This window comes from Pezoporus occidentalis, unplaced genomic scaffold (genome assembly GCF_034315485.1).
Source record: "Pezoporus occidentalis ecotype Australia unplaced genomic scaffold, CSIRO_AGI_Poc_V1 ctg31, whole genome shotgun sequence".
Classification (NCBI taxonomy): Eukaryota; Metazoa; Chordata; class Aves; order Psittaciformes; family Psittacidae; genus Pezoporus; species Pezoporus occidentalis.
Window position 1 is genome coordinate 3,226,054 of NW_026915052.1, and position 22,140 is coordinate 3,248,193.

The following is a 22,140-nucleotide window of genomic DNA, read 5'->3' on the forward strand; positions in this document are numbered from 1 at the left end:
GAGAACCGATTAAAATGTATCGGTAGTTTGACTGTTCTGGTGTCAAATCAGTTGGATTGTTCATTGATGTAGCAGGATGTCCATCAGTTATCCTCAGGAATTGTGGTTTCTAAAGTTCTTTGGTTTGTTACTGGGAGAAAGAAACTGGGCTTGTGTCTTCGATCTGAATCAGTGAGAACTGAGCGAAGGCTCAGTTACAAAAAGTTATGTTACCTTGAAATCTTTAACAAATTAATACACAGAATTGTTAGTCTGAATTTTCCTTTTTAGAGGAGTGGTTAAAATTGCTGAGCTGTGTGGCTTAAGTTGAATTAACACACCTTCTCTGGTACCCTTCTATCCAAGGGCTGTTGGCTGCAAGCTCTGGAGGCCAGTTGTGGTAGCACAATATTACCACTTGCAGAGGTTTTGGGTACAGCTGTGTAATGTGGTATTCAACAGTAATGAGCTGGAAACTGTTTTGGCAGCTTTCTGGCATGTGCTGGCTGAATGACTGGGGTATGACTGAAAGGCAGGACTCATCATGTTTGATGGTAAAAAAAGGAGGGAGGAAGTCTGTTGGATAAATTGGCCAGCAGTTCAAGTCTGAATTACTCTGGAGTCATCACTTGCTAGATGGGAAGTTTCCATAGCAACAAAAAATGCTTTCTTTCACCTTTTAATTAGAAATGTTAGCCATCCTCTTAAATAACCAATTTTGGCTATTTTTAGAATTTATCTCCAGATAAATTTAGAATAGTTGGTTTACCAACTATTAGAATAGTTGGTTCCCTGATGTGTGTGTTACCTGAGGATACTGTATTGTGCGCATGTGTGCAGGCACATGGGAGCACTTGTTAATTCAAAATTGAGAATTTGTTTGGGAATAGAGGAAACAGGAAAGCAGCTTTTCCTTTTCCAAGTAATGAACAAAAAACAGGTGGCAGTGGAAGATAGCCAGTACAGAAAAACATCGTTAGGCTCAAAGCATAACCCTGAAAGTACAGAATCCTGTGTATGAACAGTGTTTATATTGCATCTTAATTAGTTTAATGCATGGTAAGTTTTGCCTCCTAATTTTTAGTGTTGTTTTTCTTTCTGCTTAGTCTATTCATATTTTTATTTGGAATGTCAGGTTCTTGGGGGTTTTGTTTTTGTGGGGTTTTTTGTTTGTTTGTGGTGTGTTTTAACTTGAATTAATGGAAAGAATTTACCTTGTAGGCCACTTGTATTTCAGCAAAAAGATTTTAAAGCATTTAGTGTTTGGGATTGAAATGTGAAATAGTATGAAAAATGCAACATAAGGGATATTACTTGTACACAAATGCTTTTATCTACCAATGTATGCCGTTTTTACTGAAACAACTACAGACTATTTTTGGTAATGTAAGGCTTCTAGCATTCAGTGTGTTGTCTCCCCTTACTTGTTCTATAAGGCTGTAAGGGGTTTTGTTATTAAAATTTTAAATTCACAAGATGGTCGTCTTAAATGTGTTTAATGAAAACTAAATGTTGCTTTTGTATCTTTGATACATTAAGTACTGGGTGTATAATATACAATTGCTAATCTATACTTTTGAAGCATATACATTTCTTTCTCAGTTATGTTACTAGAACAAAATTTGAATAAAATTACTGTCTTGGAGTCTCTAAAGGTAGATAAATTTTTGTGGTAACGTTTCCATGTGCACTGAATGCGTACACTCCCAGACCATATGGAAATTGTTGATGAATAAGCTATTCTGGAAATCCTTTTTAGAACATGAAGAAAAGTGGGTTTTGTTGTTTTAGCCATGTCCTTATGAACTGCCACTGATGTTATCTCATGCAGGAATGAAACACTGCTTTGATATCTACTATGCTTAACAAAATTCTAGTTGAATCACTTGGAACTGCCAAAGCAGCAGCATTACAACTTGACTTCCATCCTGAATCCCATTCCCATATGATTTTTTTTTTCCTGTTATCGCATAGCACTGTCTGAAAAGGAGAACATGGTCTTTCCTCTAAGATAAAAGTGCCAAGGTGTATTTTCAGATGTTTGTGCTTCAGTGTAATTTTCAAATTTTAAGAAAATTATGGTCCTGTAAAGTTAATTAGAGTATATGGAGTAAGATTTCCTGCTCAGGTGTTTCTATATTTTTTGTGTAAGGTATTCCTAAATGTTCTTATAATTCTTGTAAAGAACACTATGAAATTGTTAATATTTAAAAAGTTAACTATTGCCTACTTTAAACCTGCTTTTCCTATTTCAGAAAAGGAATGAGAAAGGCAGCATTACAAGTTCTGACATGCTTTTGCTAATGATGCATTTTATTCAGCTTGAGAGCACTGTCAAGTATAGTCTGGGAAATAACAGCAATTTGGAAACTTATAGGTGGGAACCATTTTTCTAGTTTTAAGTTATAAACTTCATACAGAGGTACAATGGCAATCTGTTTAGGATTATTACAATAAAAGCAACTTGCTCTGAGTAGGCAGTAAACTGCTACAAATCTTCATGTATGTTTTAGAAGCTGCTGAAGCCACTACAGTAGTAGGACCTGATTCTTTCAACTTTATATCAAAGCCTGAATGGCCTAGCTAAGCTTAGGACTCTAGCAGCAAGGCACAATACAAATAGGCAGTGGGAGGTTTATCTGCTGTAAATAGACAAAATCTTGTCATCCATTTAAAGCTGAAGTTAGACAGCTAGATACCTTGGAGACCTGGACTTCTCAGGGAAAAGGTGAGAATAGATTTTCAGTCAGCTGATAACTTCAAATAAATGGGTTAGTGCATGTAACAAGATGATCTATTCCCATCTATATGAGGGCTGTGGTACAGAAATTAACACTGAAAAGATGGAACAGAATAGCTAGCTATATATTCAAAAGATAAATAGAATAATTTGATTAAAAGCTTATTTTGCCTCATTTATTACTGTAACAATCATTTTTAGAAGATTTTTCTAAGTTCAGCTGTAATTAACTGCTTTCATTTCTTTTTTTTAAACAGGTATCAAACAAAAAATCAAACAGCACTCCTCCCCCAGCACAGCTATCTAAAATCAAAGTACCAGCACCACAGACAGTACTGAAGAAAGAAAAGCGGCAGAGTTCTTCAAGGTTTAATGTTAGCAATAACAGGGAGCTTCAGAAACTGCCAGCTTTAAAAGGTATGTCTTTTAAAATCAGAATGACTCCTGGGGGGATCTTGGGCATAAGACAGAGAAGCATCTCAACTATCACACTTGTATCTTAGCAGCATACATAATATGTCAAGTATACATGTGCAAACTTGCATGTACTTGCATGCTCAAACACACTGTTTTGGTTTGGTTTTTCTTTTCTGTCAATCCTTATAGGAGGACGTACAATGTGCTGCCTTCTTGGTGATCAGTATATGAAATATTTTTGTTTCTTCAACCCAGAAATGTCTGTGTGAAAGTATGTTCGCTCATCTCGCATAAAAGCAGAGTATTTGGGCTCTCTGTGCAAAGTATTAGTCATCTGTCCTCAGTGCAGCATGCTGAAACACTACTTTGTACTAAAATATCTCTTGGCATTGTGAGAAGACATAGATACCGCTATTTATTGATCTTGTTTTTGTGATCATGGGTCAAGTGGAGTGGCATCTTTTTAGTGAATATGATTTTTCTTTTGTCAATTTTAAGGCTTTGTGATCTTTTATATTTACTGCCATCTGTAATGAAAAGGTGATGATAGTTGATGTCTTAATAACACAGCTTTTATCTTTATTTTAGCTACTGTCTGTTATGTAGATATATGTTTCCACAGTGTGCGTACAGTAGCTTGTGGTAGTGCTAGGGTAGAATTTTCCAGATGTGGTCCGATGTACTGATCTACTGCTTATGAGCAGCCAATTTGTTCTGAAGGTTTATTTAAAGGAAAAAAAAAAAAAGCTGTTTTGAAGTGTGATGCATACTGCTTTCCAGTGTTTAAAGTTGGCAGTGAAAGCGTAATAGATTCCTGAAGTGTTGCTTAGTACTGATGTAGGCAATGTGAAATGTCATGGGATAAGACATTTCCTCCAGTCACTGTTTTCTTGATATAATGCATTAGTATTTCTTGAATATAAGAAACTTAGGTTCTCAACCCATCTGAATTATACTGTTTTTGTACAGATTATGCAGATGAAATTAGACTGCAACATTCATCTCTTCACACAGATACTGCTTTTACAAAATATATGAAATATTGTCCATTGTGTTAGTATAGCAGTCTATATACAAGATGCTGCTTAATTTTAAGATTTATCTGCTGTTTAATTAGTGCATTTTACTCTATTAGATTTGTAAATGAGAATATTTAGCACCACAGATTATTGATAATATGGCCTATGTTTTAAACTGACATAGTAGGTTCATGCACAAGCTGTCATATCCAGGGTGTGACATAAGCAAATGACACTGAATTAAAGTAGTGATTTTTGTAAAAAGTTATGCATACAGCCTTATTGGCTGGCATGACCTTTTGTTCAGCTGCAAAGAAAAATGTTTGTTACATGATCTAGAACCTCTATTTTGTCCTACTTTAAATAGTATGTTTCTGGTTGTGCTTGGGATTGTCAGCTCACGGTGGCTAGAACTGAGCATGCAATGAAAAGCAGAGCGGACAGTGAGCTGAAAATGAGAAAAATGAATCCAGGTGGGAGTGGGGGAAAGTAGTCCATTTTACGGTGGGTGAGGTGAAGTTTTGGATTTGTTGCTGTCTAAACTAAGTAACCTATAAAGAATGCCTGCTTGGACTTGGTGGGGGCAAAAGTGGGGAAAAAAAAAAAGGTAAGTCTTAAGGTCTGTTTCAAGAGCATTCCAGTACATTTGACACAACATACCTGGGTGTGAAGAAATGGTAGGAGTATTGTGTGTATGTATTATATTTACTTTTCAGTCAGCAATCACTCCTCCTACTCTCAAGTGAAATGAAAGATCTTAAGCTTGTCTGTGGTGGATGTCTGATGCTCTGTGTATGTCTCCAGGCTGTTGAGGGTCAGACTTTGTTATGAAATGCTGGTGCAATGGCTGATCTGGATAGATAGTAGTTACTACATTTACTAATAAAACTATGTCCAGTCTCATGGATCATAGCAAGTGTCTGGATAGCTGCTCACTGCATGTGTTCACTTACACCCACCTAGTACGGTTGCTGAGAATGCTGTTGGCCAGTCACTGTATTCTAATATACAGAGATACATGCCTTGATGTGCATTCAGTGGGTCAAGTAAAGCTGAGAAACTTTCTTTTTGGACAGCTTTAAGAGTGGTATTTAATGTCTCTGTCTGGGCAGTGGACTGACAGGCTATAATTTAAAGGACTGAGATGATTAAGCAGGTTCAACTTTAATGAAGTGCTGGGAAGAACATACTATTCCTTCAGCGTCTCTGTGTTTAACCAGCCTTCAAACTCCAGTCACTTATATCAACTGAATGTATTTCTACAGCTACAGTGCCTGGGAAATCTTTCTTTTGTCTGTAGAAGACGGAGATGTGTACTTTCTTCAGATATGTTGGGTTGACTACTGTGTAGTGTGATGCACGTTACATGAGGTTGTATTTTAATCAGAGCATATAGAATGGGGTTATCTTTGCATGCTTTAAGGTCTGTATTAGGTCTGTGAAAGCTTGTAACTGGTAAGCTATAAATGGCCTGTGGTACTAGAATCGTAGAATAGAATCATAAAATAGGGTTGGAAAAGACCTTAAGATCATCTAGTTCCAACCTCCCTGCCATAGGCAGGGACACTTCCTGCTAAACCATGCCACCCAAGGCTCTGTCCAACCTGGTCTTGAACACAGCCAGGGATGGAGCATTCACATCATCCCTGGGCAACCCATTCCAGTGCCTCACCACACTAAGAGTAAAGAATTTCTTCCTTATATCCAATCTAAACTTCCCCTGTTTGAGTTTTAACCCATTACCCCTTGTCCTACCACTACAGTCCCTAATGAAGAGTCCATCCCCAGCATCCTTGTAGGCCCCCTTCAGATACTGGAAGGCTGCTGTGAGGTCTCCACACAGCCTTCTCTTCTCCAGGCTGAAGAGCCCCAACTTTCTCAGCCTGTCTTCATACGGGAGGTGCTCCAGTCCCCTGATCATCCTCCTGGCCCTCCTCTGGACTTGTTCCAACAGTTCCATGTCCTTTTCATGTTGAGGACACCAAAACTGTACACAATACTCCAGGTGAGGTCTCACGAGAGCAGAGTGGAGGGGCAGGGTCACGCTCCTTTTGATGCAGCCCAGGATACAGTTGGCCTTCTGGGCTGCGAGCATGCAGTGAAGCTGGCTCATGTTCATTTTCTCATCAAGCAACACCCCCAAGTCCTTCTCCTCAGGGCTGCTCTGAATCTCTTCTCTGCCCAACCTGTAGCTGTGCCTGGGGTTGCTCTGACCCAGGTGTAGGACCTTGCACTCGTCATGGCTAAACTTCATGAGGTTGGCATCAGCCCACCTCACAAGTGTGTCAAGGTCCCTCTGGATGGCATTCCTTCCCTCCAGGGTATCAACCGAACCACACAGCTTGGTGTCATCGGCAAACTTGCTGAGGGTGCACTCAATCCCATTGTCCATGTCCCCGAGAAAGATGTTGAACAAGACAGGTCCCAACACCGATCCCTGAGAGACACCACTCATTACTGGTCGCCAGCCGGACATTGAGCCATTGACCACAGCTCTTTGTGTGTGGCCATCCAGCCAGTTCTTTATCCATCGAGTGGTCCATCCATCAAATTGATGTCGCTTCAATTTAGAGACAAGGATGTCATGTGGGACAGTGTCAAACGCTTTGCACAAGTCCAGGTAGATGACATCAACTGCTCTACCCCTGTCCATCAGCTCTGTAGCGCCATCATAGAAGGCCACCAAATTGGTCAGGCAGGATTTGCCCTTAGTGAAGCCATGCTGGCTGTCACCAAGCACCTTGTTGTTTTTCATGTGCCTTAGCATGCCTTCCAGGAGAATCTGCTCCAAGATTTTGCCAGGCACAGGAGGTGAGACTGACTGGTCTGTAATTCCCCGGGTCATCCATTTTCCCCTTCTTGAAAATGGGGGTTATATTTCCCTTTTTCCAGTCAGTGGGAACTTCACCTGACTGCCATGATTTTTCAAATATGATGGCCAGTGTCTTAGCAACTTCATTTGCCAGCTCCTTCAGGACCCATGGATGGATTTCATCAGGTCCCATGGACTTGTGTACTTTCAGGTTCTTAGGATGGTCTCAAACCAGATACTCTCCTACAGTGGGCCCAAGGTCTTCATTCTCACAGTCCCTGCATCTGCCTTCCAAGACTTGGGTGGTGTGGTCAAGAGCATTTGCCAGTGAAGACTGAGGCCAAGAAGTCATTAAGAACCTTAGCCTTCTCCAAATCCAGGGTAGCCAGTTCTCCTGATAGCTTCCGGAGGAGGCCTACGTTGTCCATAGTCTGTCTTTTATTCGCTACATACCTGTAGAATCCCTTCGTGTTATCTTTCATCTCCCTAGCCAAGTTTAATTCTAACTGGGCCTTAGCTTTCCTAACCTGGTCCCTAGCTACTCAGACAACATCCCTGTACTCTTCCCAGGCTGCCTGTCCTTGCTTCCACCTTTTATAAGCCACTTTTTTCCTTTGAATTTTCCTCAGCAGCTCCTTATCCATCCAAGGAGGTCTCCTGGCCCTCCTGCTGCACTTCATTCTAGTTGGGATGGAACACTCCTGAGCTTGTAGCAGGTGGTCCTTGAATATCAACCAACAGTCTTTGGTTCCTCCCTGCCTTCTAGGGTTATATCCCATGGAACCTTACTAAGCAGGTTCCTGAAGAGTCCAAAGTCTGCTCTCTTGAAGTCCAGGGCAGTGGGCTTGCTGCACGCTCTTCTCACTGTCCTGAAGATCTCAAATTCGACCATCTCGTGTTCGCTGCATCCAAGGCTGCCCTGGAGCGTCACATTTCCAACGAACCCTTCCCTGTTGGTGAGCACGAGGTCAAGCATGGCACCTCTCCTTGTCGGCTCCTCTATTACTTGCAGAAGGAAGTTGTCTTCCACACAATTGAGGAACATCCTGGATTGCTTGTGCTGGGCCATACCATCTTTCCAACAGATATCAGGGTGGTTGAAGTTCTGTCTGTCTATAGAGTGCTTAATCCACAAAGTCCTCTTGACCAGGTGTTCTGTGATCCCCACAGTAATGTCTCCCATAGCTGTTCTCCCTTTAACCCTGACCCACAAACTCTCTATTGACTGCTCACCTGTCCCCAGACAGAGTTCCATACTCTCCAGCCTATCCCTAACATAAATAGCAACTCCCCCTCCCTGTTTGCTGGGCCTGTCTTTTCTAAAGAGCCTGTAACCTTCCATTCCAACACTCCAGTCATAGGAGCCATCCCACCATGTTTCTGTGATGCCTATTATATCATACTCCCATAGATGTGCACACACCTCTAATTCCTTGTTTGTTCCCCATACTATGGGCGTTTGTGTAGAGGCATCTGAGGCTAGCTCCAAATGAAGCTGGCTTATTGGCTGGGGCGGCTGAAATATCTCTGCGTTGCTCCAAGCATTTATCGCTGAGATAACCACTGTTTTTCTGTGCCATAGGGCTGGAGTTTAGATCAGTAGGTTACTTGAAATAGTGGGAAGGGAAAGGAGGAGATGCCAAAGTGGGTTTTCATCAAGGTTTCTTTTTTAGGAAATCCTTTTTGATCTTTAGGCACGTTGTGAACTTTCTCTTAGGCATTGCACAGAAATGCTGATGATAGCGTTCCAGAAATACCCATCACCAGGACATATAGGCTGGTATTAGTGTGGCATGATTTATATTCATTGGCACAGCTTATGATTAACATTGTACACCCTCAGTTTATTCAGGAAATGGAGGAGTGGAATAGTTCAGATAATGCAAAAAGGAAGTAAATTATGAGTAAAGAGGCCTCAAGAATAGAGATTAATGTGGAAAAAAGAAGTCTCTGGTGCAAGTGGTTTGCAGAGCATTGAGATCCAGATATTAGCAAAGCTGCAAGCTGCGATGAAACCTGATTTAGTTGAATTGGAATAGGTAGCTTCTCTGCCCACAGATAACCCAGAAGCTTCTCTGGAGAAGCACCCTCAGAAATGTCTCAAACGTCTTTTCAAGATCTTGCCTTTTTTCATCATAAAAAGAAAAATCCTGTGCCAACAAACTTGTGTTATGTTAATTTCTGTTCATCTGGTTCTGCTTGTTAGCTAACATTTATAGTGCAGGTACTTCAGTTACAGAAAGTTGGTTTTTGTTTTCAGTTGTTTATTATTTGGGGAAAAAAAATTGGCCTAACGTTGTGTTTTGTCATGATTTGAGAAGCTGCAGATTAATGTTTTGGTTATTTCAGTTATAAATGGCAAAGGTTTTTTTCAGCCTTCAGAAACTTAGGTTTCTTCACTTCTGCTTTCTTAAGAAGACACTTTGTAATTTGGGATATATTGAAATTGTTTACAGATTTAAGAATGTGTTCTGTATGAGATAAACAGCAAAGTGTTCAACATGAATATTTAATAAATATATTTGTAAAGTACCAGTTCTGAGCTTGTATGTACCTGACCACCAACATACTCGAGTGTTCTTTGCAACTGCTCACTTCAACTTACGCAAGAAACTTTAATTCATTGTGTTGTTATGGATAACTTTTTCATCATTAATTAGCAAATATCTGTGTTAGTATCTCTGATTTAGTTTGTGCGCTGGCATTCATTTCTGGTGATGATTCTGGATCATACTCATTTTATTTCTTGATTTTTGTGTTACCTCTGCGAACTTCTGACACCCATATACATTATATACTGGAAAAAGCTCTAGAGCTTGAATATGTGATGCGTATGTGCTACTCCTCTTCCTGTGTCCATTTGGTTTTGAGAACAAACTTTTGAGAGTGTCATGGTATGTTATGAATTGAATGCTTGTTGCTTGTGCACTTCACAGCTGCAATAATACTTCAACTCCTTTCATGGAGTTGGTATCCAAACACCATCATACAGATCAAGTCTCTCAAATTTAAAAAAAACCAAACAAACAAACACCAAAAAAAGACCTGGGTTTAACACTGATTTTACTGAGAATGTAGTTGTCCCTTACCGCATGAGAATAGCTGGCAGCATCTGCAGGACTGAGGTTGCTGCTGTGATGGATTTACTGAGTAACTGACCAAGATCAAAAAGGAAAAAAAAAAAAAAAGCAGCTAGCAGTCTGCTATTTCATAACTGGTTAACTAGCAGTCTAAATGTTAATGTCTTTCATTTCTATTCAAGACTATTAATACAGAAAAGTAAAATTTAAGTTTAATGATTCAAAAATGTACGTTACTGAAAATGGGAATTTATATTCATGAGAATTTACAGTTTTAGTAATACTTCCATTGACAGGTTTTCCCCCCCTGTGGTACAGTCTTGCAAATTATGGATTTCTAAAATGCTCCCTTGACGATTATGTACACTTAGTTTATATGCTACAAGAGATTTTTAACAGTACAAACAGGTGAGCATATGTGTATTTGTGTAAGTACGTTATTTTGCAAGGACGTGCTGATTTTAGTAAACTGTAAATGTGCAGCATTTAGAGATAACTGTTGGGTAAAGTGGTGAGATCAAGAATCTCAATCTCTGTGATATGTAAGAGAGTGTCACAATGAGAATTTGTAAATACATTAAGATGCAGTGACTGGAATAAAGGTTTTATACACTGTCAAATAAATAGTGTCACAAATCTAACTTTAATCTGCAAGGAATATTTATTAAAAGATAATGTTCTCTGTCAGTCCTAGAATAAGAAATTTGAAAAAATAAAATCATTTCAGTGCTCCGTATTCTGAAGTGTTGCAAAATTTCCCAGTGAACATGTGTTAGTCATGCGTATGTAAATTTTAGCATGATGTAAAAATATGCTTTTTTTGGTAGCATTCCTGTATGTAGTTTTAAAGCTGGATAGAATGATTTTATATCCTTATAGAGTACTTATGTGATGCCAGTGTTGTGATTTTATTCATGGGTTTGGGTTTGGGCTGGTTTCTTTTTTAGATCAGAACATTGTTCTGTGTAATCTTCAAAATTACTATTGCAGTTCAGCTTTTATTTTCAAATACAGTTCCTAATTTATTCACAGAGTTACTGTTTACCTCATGGAATTGGACTTATGGTCTTGCAAACATGGATAAAATATTCTTGCAAAGGCATATATCAAGATAGGAAGAAATGAGCTATTGACAGATGTGGACATACATACTAACTTTTCATGCTGAGAAGTATAGAAGATGGAATACTCTGCTGGTTCCTTAATGTAGAATAATTGTATGTGACAGGATTGTAGTGTTTTGTTGTTGAAGATCTTGCTGTGCGTGTTGATCATCCAAGTTTTGACCTTCTGGTGGAGATGTCTGTTCCTGACTTAGCATGATTTCAACATTAAAAGTACTACCAGTCATATTTATTCTTTCTCCACACACACCCCCCTCCACCCCCCACCCCCCTTTTTTTCTTAGTAAAATAATGAACATGGCACGTCATAAGGGTGTCATTTGTCTGAGCACATTTCATGCTGAGTGCATGGTTTCCTTTTTTACTCAAGCAGAGACTGTAGAGCTATGCCAAAATCTGAGTCTTCTGTGCGAGAGAACATAGAGAACATCGGGATGGTGTCTCAACTTGTCTGTTTGTGATACAGGACTCTGATAGGGAGGCAAGCCTTCTTAAAGCTTTCATAATGTTTTTAAGACACAAGTGGCTGTCTAGGAGATTGTTCTGTTTTCTGCACAGTATTAAAGTCTGATGAATCAAGATTGCAGATGAAGTGATTCCAGTTTAAGATTCCTAAAAAAAAAAAAAAATTTGAATTAAATTTTCATTGATAAAACTGTTGTAACTATGAGGAAGGGGGAGAAAGTGAGAATTTCTCCAAATGCCAGAAATGTAAGGTGGCTGTGAGTTTGTTTCAACTGTACAGATAAGCAAGCAAAGCTGATACCAAGATTAAATTAAAAGCAAATCAAGAGTTGATCTCTGTGCTGCAGAGAAATTCAAGTATATATGTTGGTAATTTCCACACATTCATATCAGAATAATTTTAAATTTAAGCAGAGTGTATTACCTGTTTGTTTAAAATCAGCATGAATATGTTTTGTCCATCTGCAAGGTGGTATTATCACTGTTTATTATCTAAAAGTATTTTATGCAAAGTAAGATGGTAGATTAAACAAGATAATGCTACTATAAAAGATAATTTGCCCTAATAAATAATGCATTTAAAAGGCAAAACACAGAGGAAAAAAAAAATCTCATGTCGAACATTGAATACAGTTTTATGATTCCTTTCCCTCTTGGACACAAACTATACTGGACTAACTCAACATGTGCAGTGCTGTCCTTCTGGTCCTGGCTGCATTCATGCTTTTATAGTATTTTTGGCAGCCCAATATTGTATTGAATTTATCAAAACAAAAAAACCCATAATGAAAAATACTGCAAAAGTTCACTCTTCCCTACATCAGTATGGTTAGGTGTCAGTGAATGTATGAATTGTATCATGTGAAAGAACTGTGGAGGCACTTTGTCATGTTAATTTAGTAACTTTGTCTTTTATCATAAAAAAATTATCATAGTGTTGCATAAACAGACTTTATGTATTTTTCTTTTAAATGTTCAGAAGAATTATGAAAGTGTGTGTGGTAAGCATATACATTTCTTAAAGCAAAACCTGGCAATTTCTTGATGTTTGTACAGGAAAATATGATCTATCAGATGAGTAAATACTTTAATATTATTGCCAAAGTATTAAAATACTTAGGAATTATCTAGTCTGAATTACTATATAACATTTTAAAGATTAAGAAACATGATAGTGAGTAACTACTAAAAAGGTTATAGGAAAAAAAAATACTTTGCTTCAGTGTGAGATTTTTATTTTTTTCTTTATCTAGCTTTAAGTGAAATCACAGGCTTGGATTAATGAGCTGTTTTTCATTTCAACTGCCCTATCAAACACCTACTCGTTAGTCAGCAGCTGAAACTGTTAGAAGAATGCTTTACATCTGTCCCTGGCAGCATTTCCTACCAAACTTGTTTCCACTGAAGCTTGGCTAGATTCCATAAAAATAGGATTTAAATTGTGGCCTTGTCTTATTTTCTAGATCCTAACTTGTCTCTGAATTGAGATTCAGATCTCTCTTAAAATGTCTTTTATTATGCTCTTATTTACAAAAAGAACATTTTGTTCCACTGTACAGGTCTTCATTATGATCAAACCTAAACAATGAACTTCTCCATAAAAGCTCTACTGATCAAATACTGAATGCGATATTTATACATGTAAATATAAGTCGGTGCTTGCTGGGTAATTGGCATGTTCTCGAGTTTTTACTTTTAAATTTCTGTGATTCAGTTCTTGAAAATTACATGTGTGACCTATGTATCAAGGCCATAGATGGGAGGAAGTCTGGTGGTAAATGTGTTACCTTTTATACTGGGCTTGATAAAAATTACTGTGTCACTATTTGAAACGAGCTTCTGCAGTCTGCCTTGGAAAATGTTGTTTTGCACCAGATGCTATTCTTCAAATACATTTTTTTTAAGGTAACTAATGGTATTTTTTGTGTTGTACAGGTTTCTGAACTCAACAGATATCTACTGATTCCTCCCCTCATCCCCCCCAGCCCCCCCTCCCACATACGAAACCTTTTGAGTACTGGCTGAAGGAAAACTTGGCACTGTTGTAGTCTATGTGCTACAGCGACCTTGCAAATAGCAGAAAATCAAGGTAGAGAAAAATCCAGTCGCTGGCAGATGTTTGTCAATTCCACTTTTAATCAGTTTTTGCTACATTAGAAAGGAATTTTTTTGTTTTGATTTTAAATGTGGAATGTAGAAGGTTGTATTTTGCCATGCTTCAATCCTAGAAATTCTTTAAGGAAGCCAAATGATAGTCCATACCCATTTCATTTATCCAGGTAAGGATTTTTTTTTCTTATATGTGTATTTATTTTGATAGCCAAGTATTAACATGGTGTTTACCACCTCTGTTTCCTTGAAGAATTTCCTCTTGGCTGTCCTTTGGAACTGAGTCAGAACTGTGTAGGAGAAGCCTGGTATGTTTCCTTTTGCTGTGATTTCTTCTCCAAAATGTGTAGTATCCCATGCTTTTTTTTTTTTTTTCCCTCACCTATGACAAAGTTGCTGTCTTCAGGTAATTCATAGTTCAGAGTTGTCAAGAGACCCTTGTTTTCTATAGCCTGACGTCATTTGTGAGAATGGCAAGTTTTGGTTAGGCTATAACTGGAGGGGAAAAAAGTAAATTGCATTGGTCCTACCAGTAAAAGCAAGTCATGTTTATTCCCACCCCTTCATTGGGTGGCTGTCTGGTGAACCAGATAATGGAATCAATGTGACTCAAACCCCTCCTCCCTTTTCCTTCTCACTTGAGCTCTGCTCAGTCTCCTAATCTGGTTCAACCATGCATCTTGTACAGCAATTTCAGATGGTTGTGCACGTGCACCTCAGAAGAGGCGGGGTGGCAGCAGTAGCTCATCTAGACTTCACTCAGTTTAGGCTGCCATGGAACACAGTTTTAAAGTTAACAGAAAACCAACCTGACAGTAAACTAAGTGGCTTTATGCTGGATTAGTGGAATAAACGAACACAGCTGTGGGGCTGATGACCACTGAAGCAGATGAGAGGAAAATAAAGCAGAGGGTAATGCTGGAATGAGACTGAATTAGGCTGCCTTAGGTTGCTGAGGTGTAGCAACTTCAGCAGTTGTGGAATTGTGCCTTTAGTTACCTTGGAGTTCAGCCTAAATAGACCTCTCACAATCAAAAAAGGAAAACTCCTCATATAATCTTATAGGTAATCAATTTTGTCCAAGGTGTTTTCATGTAAATAGAAATTAATCCGGTTTTACTTATCTTGTATGTTGTTGATTCTGTCACTATCAGTTAGAATACCTGCTAGTTCAGAACGAAAATAAATGCAGTCTTTGGGCAGGTGAATTGGGGGGGGGTCATGTCTGGGTTTTTTTAAATCACAACCCAAGTCGAATGTGTGTGTTTTGAAAGCAATACTACATAGTCTTCCAGGATAAAGAGAATTCACCAGCTCTAGTGATGGATCCTAAATGTAACACATTTATATCCTCATAAATTTATTACGGAGTTTTCCTTCATTCCCATCATCAGGAAGTTAGAAGTGATGAGCAGAGTTTGGCGAAAACCTGGAACTGCTACAGCTTTGCTATGCTATCAGTCTGGTTTTTCATTCATTAAATTCTAAATATGGGTAGCCAAAGTTAACACAGTTTTTGTTGTGTTGCAACGGAAGTGTATTCATAAATTAGTTCAAGTAAGCTCTTCCCCCTCCCACTGATATTCATTAGCTCCATTCCACTTGTACTAATATTCTTTCCCTTCCCATTAGTAAGTCAGTGCCTAACTCAATTTTCTTTGCAATTTTTTTCCCCAAATGAGGTTGCTCAAAGTAATTGAACTCAAGTAAATATTATCCCTTGGTGGCAAATCAAATGTTTTAATTCTGAAACAAAGGGAGGTCGTACAAACCTCCTGAGTAGAATGTAGTTCCAAATGTGTACAACTGGTGAAGATACCAGATTCTGTTAATGAGCAGAAGGTCCTATAAAGATTTATGTTCTTCAGCTCCACTAGTGTCCTATCAGAAGCATACCAGGAATATACTGAATTTTGCATTATGGCTGTTTTAACCAGCTTCATACTAAGTACTGACCTCAGATGCAACACAGTCCTGCAAAGGAAGAAATGTGAACATGGTATGCGTATCTTGCAAACAAAACTTACCTGAATGTGACTTAGTGTTCTGCTGATGGTACTGTTAGAACTGTAAATGTCACATTTACTCTCTTCAGTGAAGGAGAAAAAAGCCCGTTTAGACGAGGCCATTAGTGACATGGTTTAGTGATGGACTTGGCAGTCCTGGGATGAAGGTTGGACTTGATGATCATAAAGGATTTCTCCAAGCTAGTTGATTCTAAGAACAATGTAGGGAGGTAGATTCTGAAACTATTATCTCAAATTTGCTAATGAACTTCCATCTAAGAAAGCCATGCTTGTGTATAAAGTAGGAAGTGGAACTGTAACAAAAGTAGCACTCCCTTTTTGCCTTGTGTTTCAGTACAGTACTTCAGTTGTGTGCCATTGGACCAGAAGTCTTCATAGCCACTTAATCTTTGCAGGGAGTTTCAAAGGAACAGAAACAGCAGTTGACCATTGAAGCAAAGAGAAGAGAGAGAGAGCAGCTGCCTCTTAAAGATGTGGTTACCAGATAAACTAGAATTTTAAGCCTAATTTTTGCTGCTTCATAGTGTGTCTTATCAGTATAGAACAGCCTAATTGTACTTTAGATAGGGAAAAGAAACTGAATTTTCTTAAGAAATTCTGCATATGAAAATAGAGTGAAAATTATCTCAGTTGTTCTTCAGTTTTCTTTTTATCTTGATCCATGAAGATCTGGTAGAAAACTTTGTGTGAGGTCAGTCTTGGTTTTGTTTTTTAAATTGCGTTTTATTAAAGGCTCATCTCTATGGTAGCTTTTTCTTTTATAAGACTAAAACTTCACATCTAAGGTATACCCATTTCGAGAATGTACTAATGTCCTGGGTTCAGCAGTAGCATTGTTTAAACCACAACAACCTCCCTTGGTTTTGTCTAGACTGGAAGGGCAAATAATTTGAATCTCTGTAGTCTTAGGACAAAGGTTTAAAAAGGCATCAATTCATGTAGTCCATTTTAATGTTCTCTAAAGCAGGATCAGCTACATTTGTATCACTCATTATGTTTGGTCACTTTTTAAATTACTGGAAAGTTTGCAGTCTCTTACTTTGTTTCACTGTACTTATTGCAAGAGGATTTTGTTTAATATCTAACCTAATCTTCCTTGATGTAGGAGAAATTTACTGTCTGTAGTGAACGTAGGAAAAACTGAATTCCCTTCATCTCCATGATTACTTTTTAAAATACTTGGATATTAGAATCATAGAATCATAGAATAGCTAGGGTTGGAAAGGACCTTAAGATCATCAAGTTCCAACCCCCTGCAATGGGCAGGGACACCTCACACTAAACCGTATCACCCAAGGCCTCAAGGCCTTGTCCAACCTGGTCTTGAACATTGCCAGGGGTGGAGCATTCACAACCTCCCTAGGCAGCCCATTCCAGTGCCTCACCACCCTTACAGGAAAGAATTTCCTCCTTATATCCAATCTAAACTTTCCGTTTCAGTTTTAACCCGTTACCCCTTGTCCTGTCACTACATTCCCTAATGAAGAGTCCCTCCCCAGCATCCCTATAGGCCCCCTTATCTAAATATTTAAAGGTGATATACTGGTGCAAGCAGGATTTGGAGACAAGCAGTACACTGACACTTAAGGTCACTCCCAGAGGTGCAGTACCTGGTGGGCAAAGTGGTTCTTCAGATAGCTCATTACAAAAATAAACGTGCAAGTCTCGTATGATGAAGAAAAGGTTGTTCCAAATAACTTAAGTAATTCAACTAAAGTTTAGAAGTTGTCATGCTGTACTTTTTTGTATTCCTGGGATTATGCAGCAAAACTGTTTCCATATGCCTCTATACTGGTTCTTAGTGCTGCAATAGCTTAATTTTTGATAATAGTAAAAAAGTTGCTTATGATTACTGAACTTTCTGGAACGGAAAACAAAGTTTGCTTTATGCAAGCTTAACGACATTAACTTCAATTTAAGATGGGTCCATTTCTAGAATGAAACAAATATTAAGATGACCATGAAACATGGGGTTCTCATCCCCTGCATGTCATGTGTGTAGATTGTTTTTGTTCTTAACATACATAATAGAAACCAATCTAAAACACCTCATGGGAATGCTTACGAGGTTGGTTGTTTCTTTTTATTACCATACCTGTATCTTACTGCGAACTACCTTTTAATAAGGCTCTTGTAAGCTCAGGTTGTAGGTGTTGCCCTTAATGCTGTGTTTTTCCACGCTTACTTTGAACTCCTGTTTGGTAATTCTTGGCGGCCTTTCTGAAGGAAAGATTAAGTTTTTGGCTCTTTCAGGAAAGAAAGATACAGTTGTTGCGCTCTTTCTAGCAGGTGCGTACAGATTATTTGTGGGGGAATAACAGAGCAGCAATAACATCATCCTGGTTTAAAATAAGCGAACGCGGAGACTCGTCACCTCCTTTGGCAGCGGTTTGTCAGGCGCCGATGCCGCGGGAGGCGCGGAGCCGGCCGCGGGGCGCGCAGGGCGCCGTGCCAATCCCGCGCCAGGCTCCGCTCATTTGCGGCCTCCTCGGTGTCATTTGAAGTTGCTGCCGTTGGCCAATGGGGCTCCTCCCGCCCGCTGACATCACTCACTAGCCAGTTCCCTCCAGCTGCAGAGCGCTTCGGTTTCTGTCTTTTTTTTTTTTTAACTAAAATGGAGGCTGGTTTCTTGCCTTAAGGAGTACACCGCCTTGCCTGCTGGAGCCTAGATGTTGACATGTAACAGAGCTAGCAGCAGGATGGTGGTTGACGCAGCCAATTCCAATGGGCCGTTCCAGCCCGTGGCTCTTTTGCATATTAGAGGTGAGTTATTGTGCGTGCGAGAGGGAATCGCGACCCTCCGACGGGCTAATAAATGGCTATTGTGATGCTCGGGTAAAGGAGAGCAGGAGGCCTCTAGCCCCGACACTTTCTGTTTGGCGATAAAACCGGCGCAGATCAAAACTCGTCCTTTGCTCGATGTGTTTAGGGAAGATTTAGGAATTCGCAGAGGCATTGCATGCATAGCTAAAAGCAGGTTTTACTGCTTTCTGCCGTAACTCTCCCATCCCCCTTTCAAGCTGTGCTGATGTCAAAGGATGTGAAGTCATTACCCCAGAAAGGTACCGAGTGGGGGAGGGAAGAGCCGAGTTATCGCTTTACCGTTTCTATAGAATAAGGGCAGACAGTTGATGTGTTTCAAAGCCTTTTTTGTGGAAATCTTTCCGCTAGAGCTCCTTTAAAACCCATTGCAGCTCGTAAAAGAATTGAAAGTGTTGTTGGGAAGGAGTGGGGGTGCGTGACATTTATTCTGAAAATATCCTTTATGTATGCAGAAAGCATTTCATAGAAGAGATGCAGTTCAGCTTTAACAAGCAAGCTCTTATGTGCCTGTTGCTGTGTGCAGTTCTGAATGTGAAATTTCTGCACAGAATACGTTCTTTTGGGTTTATAGAATTAGTGCATTGCAGATCTACATTTTATATAATTCATTGGGAAAATACATGTTGGTATGACATTTCTGTGTAATACTAAGTGTGCATCTCTTGATATGTATTTTTGCAGTTAGTAAAATTTTACATTGCTGTGGTTTGTTTTGTTTTTATTTCTTCAGCTGGCTGTTAACCAATCAAAGCTTTTTTTTTTTTTTGTCTTAAGGTTGTTTTGGTTTAGAACTTTTTGTGAAAGCTGAACATGCATTAGCTGGGATCAGCATACCTTGAACAATGGCATTTACATGCAAGAAACACAGCTAATACAATTCTTAGTTACCTTTGCTCCTCAGCTTTCACTGACGTTTGCTTGATGTTAGTACTGAAAAGCATATTTTTTCATTAATCATACACTGAAAAAAATACTGCTTTGAAAGTTGAAAAAAAAAAAACAAAACAAACCACCAAACAACCCAACAGAGGCAACTGTTCAGAAGTCTGCTCCTTTAAGCAGTACCACTGATCTTCATGTATTAAGAAATCACAATTTTTCTTTGCCCTTTAAAAGAGGAGCCACCTCTTTCTCTGTCTGAAGTGGGACTGGATGTATTTGAGAAGAGACACATTTTGGTCTGGGGGGTGGGGCATGCGATAAAATTCCCTTGAGTTAGAACAGGGACTGTACTTGTTGTCAGGGGAATAGAAATGCAACTACCTGACCTGTAGACAGGCCTTTGCTTTTCACTCTGCACAAATCACCTTAATTCTCTGATAGATGCTGCCTTTTGGAAGGGGAGGAGAGAAGCACCGTCTTTTAAAGGTGCAAGTTAGGAGAGAAAAACAACGTTGGAATCATAATGATGAAATGTTATAATGAAGAACCTTAGTAATCCTTTGTCTCAATATGATACCATGATTCTTGTCAGTGAATTTATCATCCGTTTTGGCTCCAGTCAGATATGTAATTGTGGAAACAATGGAATTTTTTTGTTTATTTTTCTTTTAAGAAAATGTTCTGAAATTTATTTTCTTAAGACCTAAATTCTTGGTGCAGTGTATCTAGAATTTTGGTACGCAGTAGTAAAGGTTAAGGGGTTTTGTGGTTTGATTTGTTGCTATGTTTTTCTTAATTTGGTTGGGTTTCGTTTGGTGGTTTTGTTTTTTTTTAATGGGTAATGAGAGTGGACTTTCTTGTAAACAATCAGGGAATAACTGAGAGATTCTCTTGCATTTTTCAGGTCCTAGGAAGTAAGATGTGGATCTGGTATTACGGAGTTTCTTGACACTGGGATGGGAAAAGCATCCCTTATGTACATGTATATGTGTATGCAGAAGTTGTGTTGTTTTTTGTGTGCCTCATCTCACTAGCTGCTCTGATGCTACCAGTACTGATCTGCCTCCAAAATGAAGCCTGTCAGAACAATACATACCAAATTAATAGCAGTAAAAATTGGCTGGTAACTGAAGCCTAATGACACATTTACTGTTTGTCCCAATCTGTGCTGCTTTTGCAGTTGTCATTTTACATCATCTATTGCTGTATGGGATAAAATTTCTACTAGAATTTTTTTTTGCAGCTGTAAGAGCTAAAACTTAAATGTCAAAAGTGTGGGGGCACAAGCCTGTCAGTTGGTCCTAGTTGATCTAGTTTGTTGTAACGGAAAAGATACTGCTTTATCACCAAATTCGTGTAATGTTTAAGCTAAATTTTTGAGCTGGTATACCGTGTTTTATTTTACCCATATATTTTAGCTACCATATTTGGCCTTAGTCTTATTTTTAAAAAAATCTGTGGAGCCTTGTGGACTACACTGTTGGAGCTTCTTTAAAAATTGCGGTCATGCTTTTAAAGTTAATTCTGAAGCCTTTTCTGTACCTGGATCATGTGGAGTATGTAGTGTTTGCAGAATAAAAAGGAAATCTGATCCAGCATGGGATGGGAGGTTGCTCCCTTTCCTCTTGTTCCTCCTGAACTGCAGACAGCTTTATTGTCTGGGCTTCTTATAGCTTTGCTGAAATAACACAGTTGGAAAAATAGACACAGGTGTGGGGTTTTAAAATTATGTTACAAGTCTTGTAAATAAGAAATAAAGGTTTTGCTGCCACTGATGTCTGCCCCATCACCAGTAAGGAGGAGCAATAGGTATTTTCGGGATAGGAGTCCCCAGATACCCCATCTTCCAGCTGTTCATTTGACTGCCAGTGCTCAGGGTCATCTTGGAGATGATACAGCCGTGTAATTCTGAGTCAGAGTGCTGTGGAAAGAGCTGTGAGAAGTCTTGTCAAGGTTCTGCTTTCCATCAGTTGCTGTCTTTAAGGTCAGACCCTTGGCCTTAGTCATTGCAGCTATGTGGTTGTCCAGCCATGTACCTCGCTGATCCGGATCCTAATGTGTAGACTACCTTCCTTGGTGTTTCTATTCACTATAGACTTCTTCAGCAACCACATGACTGTTGGCTGACCCTGGTCACAAGTATACTTGCTCTCCTTTCTTCATTCAGGTACTATGCCCTTTGTCACAGCCATAGACTGTTGGCAGTTGTTCAAGACCAATGTGTAGAAATCCAGTCTGCAAAAGATGAATCTGGACTTGTTGGAAAATACCAAGTACCAATGGAGCCTAATCAGTGCTGACCACAAGTGGCGTGGAGCCATTACTGTATGTTGTTTGTTTGTGCTGAAAGCACTGGTTCAGTGAGAGTGTTGGGTCTGATGCGGTAATGAGCCCTTGGTCATTCAGCCGCAACAGGCTTTCCAGGAGATCCAAGTTATGCTACTGCTGCTTTGATCTTTTTAGAATACAAAGATAGTGTATAATGGGCAGCTGAGCTGCTTGTCACTGGTTATCATGGTGAAGTGAAAGCTTACCTAGTATTGCAATGATCCAAAGCTTCCAAGAAAATTACAGTTCAGTCTGAAGAACTATTATGGCCATGGAATAACTCCTGTGGTTTGTAATCGTGTGTAGAGATTTGAGCTTGTATCTGGCTGTGAAAC

The 22,140-nt window shown here is 39.2% G+C and overlaps 1 protein-coding gene across 4 annotated transcripts in view; it reads left to right on the forward strand.

The window, feature by feature from the left end:
* PPP2R5C (protein phosphatase 2 regulatory subunit B'gamma) overlaps positions 1-22,140 on the forward strand; it is an 85,116-nt gene that overhangs the window by 17,340 nt on the left and 45,636 nt on the right. For 3 of the 4 annotated variants that reach the window (XM_062627944.1, XM_062627945.1, XM_062627946.1), the window contains exon 3: positions 2,977-3,136. In XM_062627944.1, coding sequence (XP_062483928.1) covers positions 2,977-3,136 — 160 coding nt within the window. Of the gene's footprint in view, positions 1-2,976; positions 3,137-18,250; positions 18,536-22,140 lie in introns of those variants that run through there. The other variant, XM_062627947.1, reaches the window with a different exon arrangement.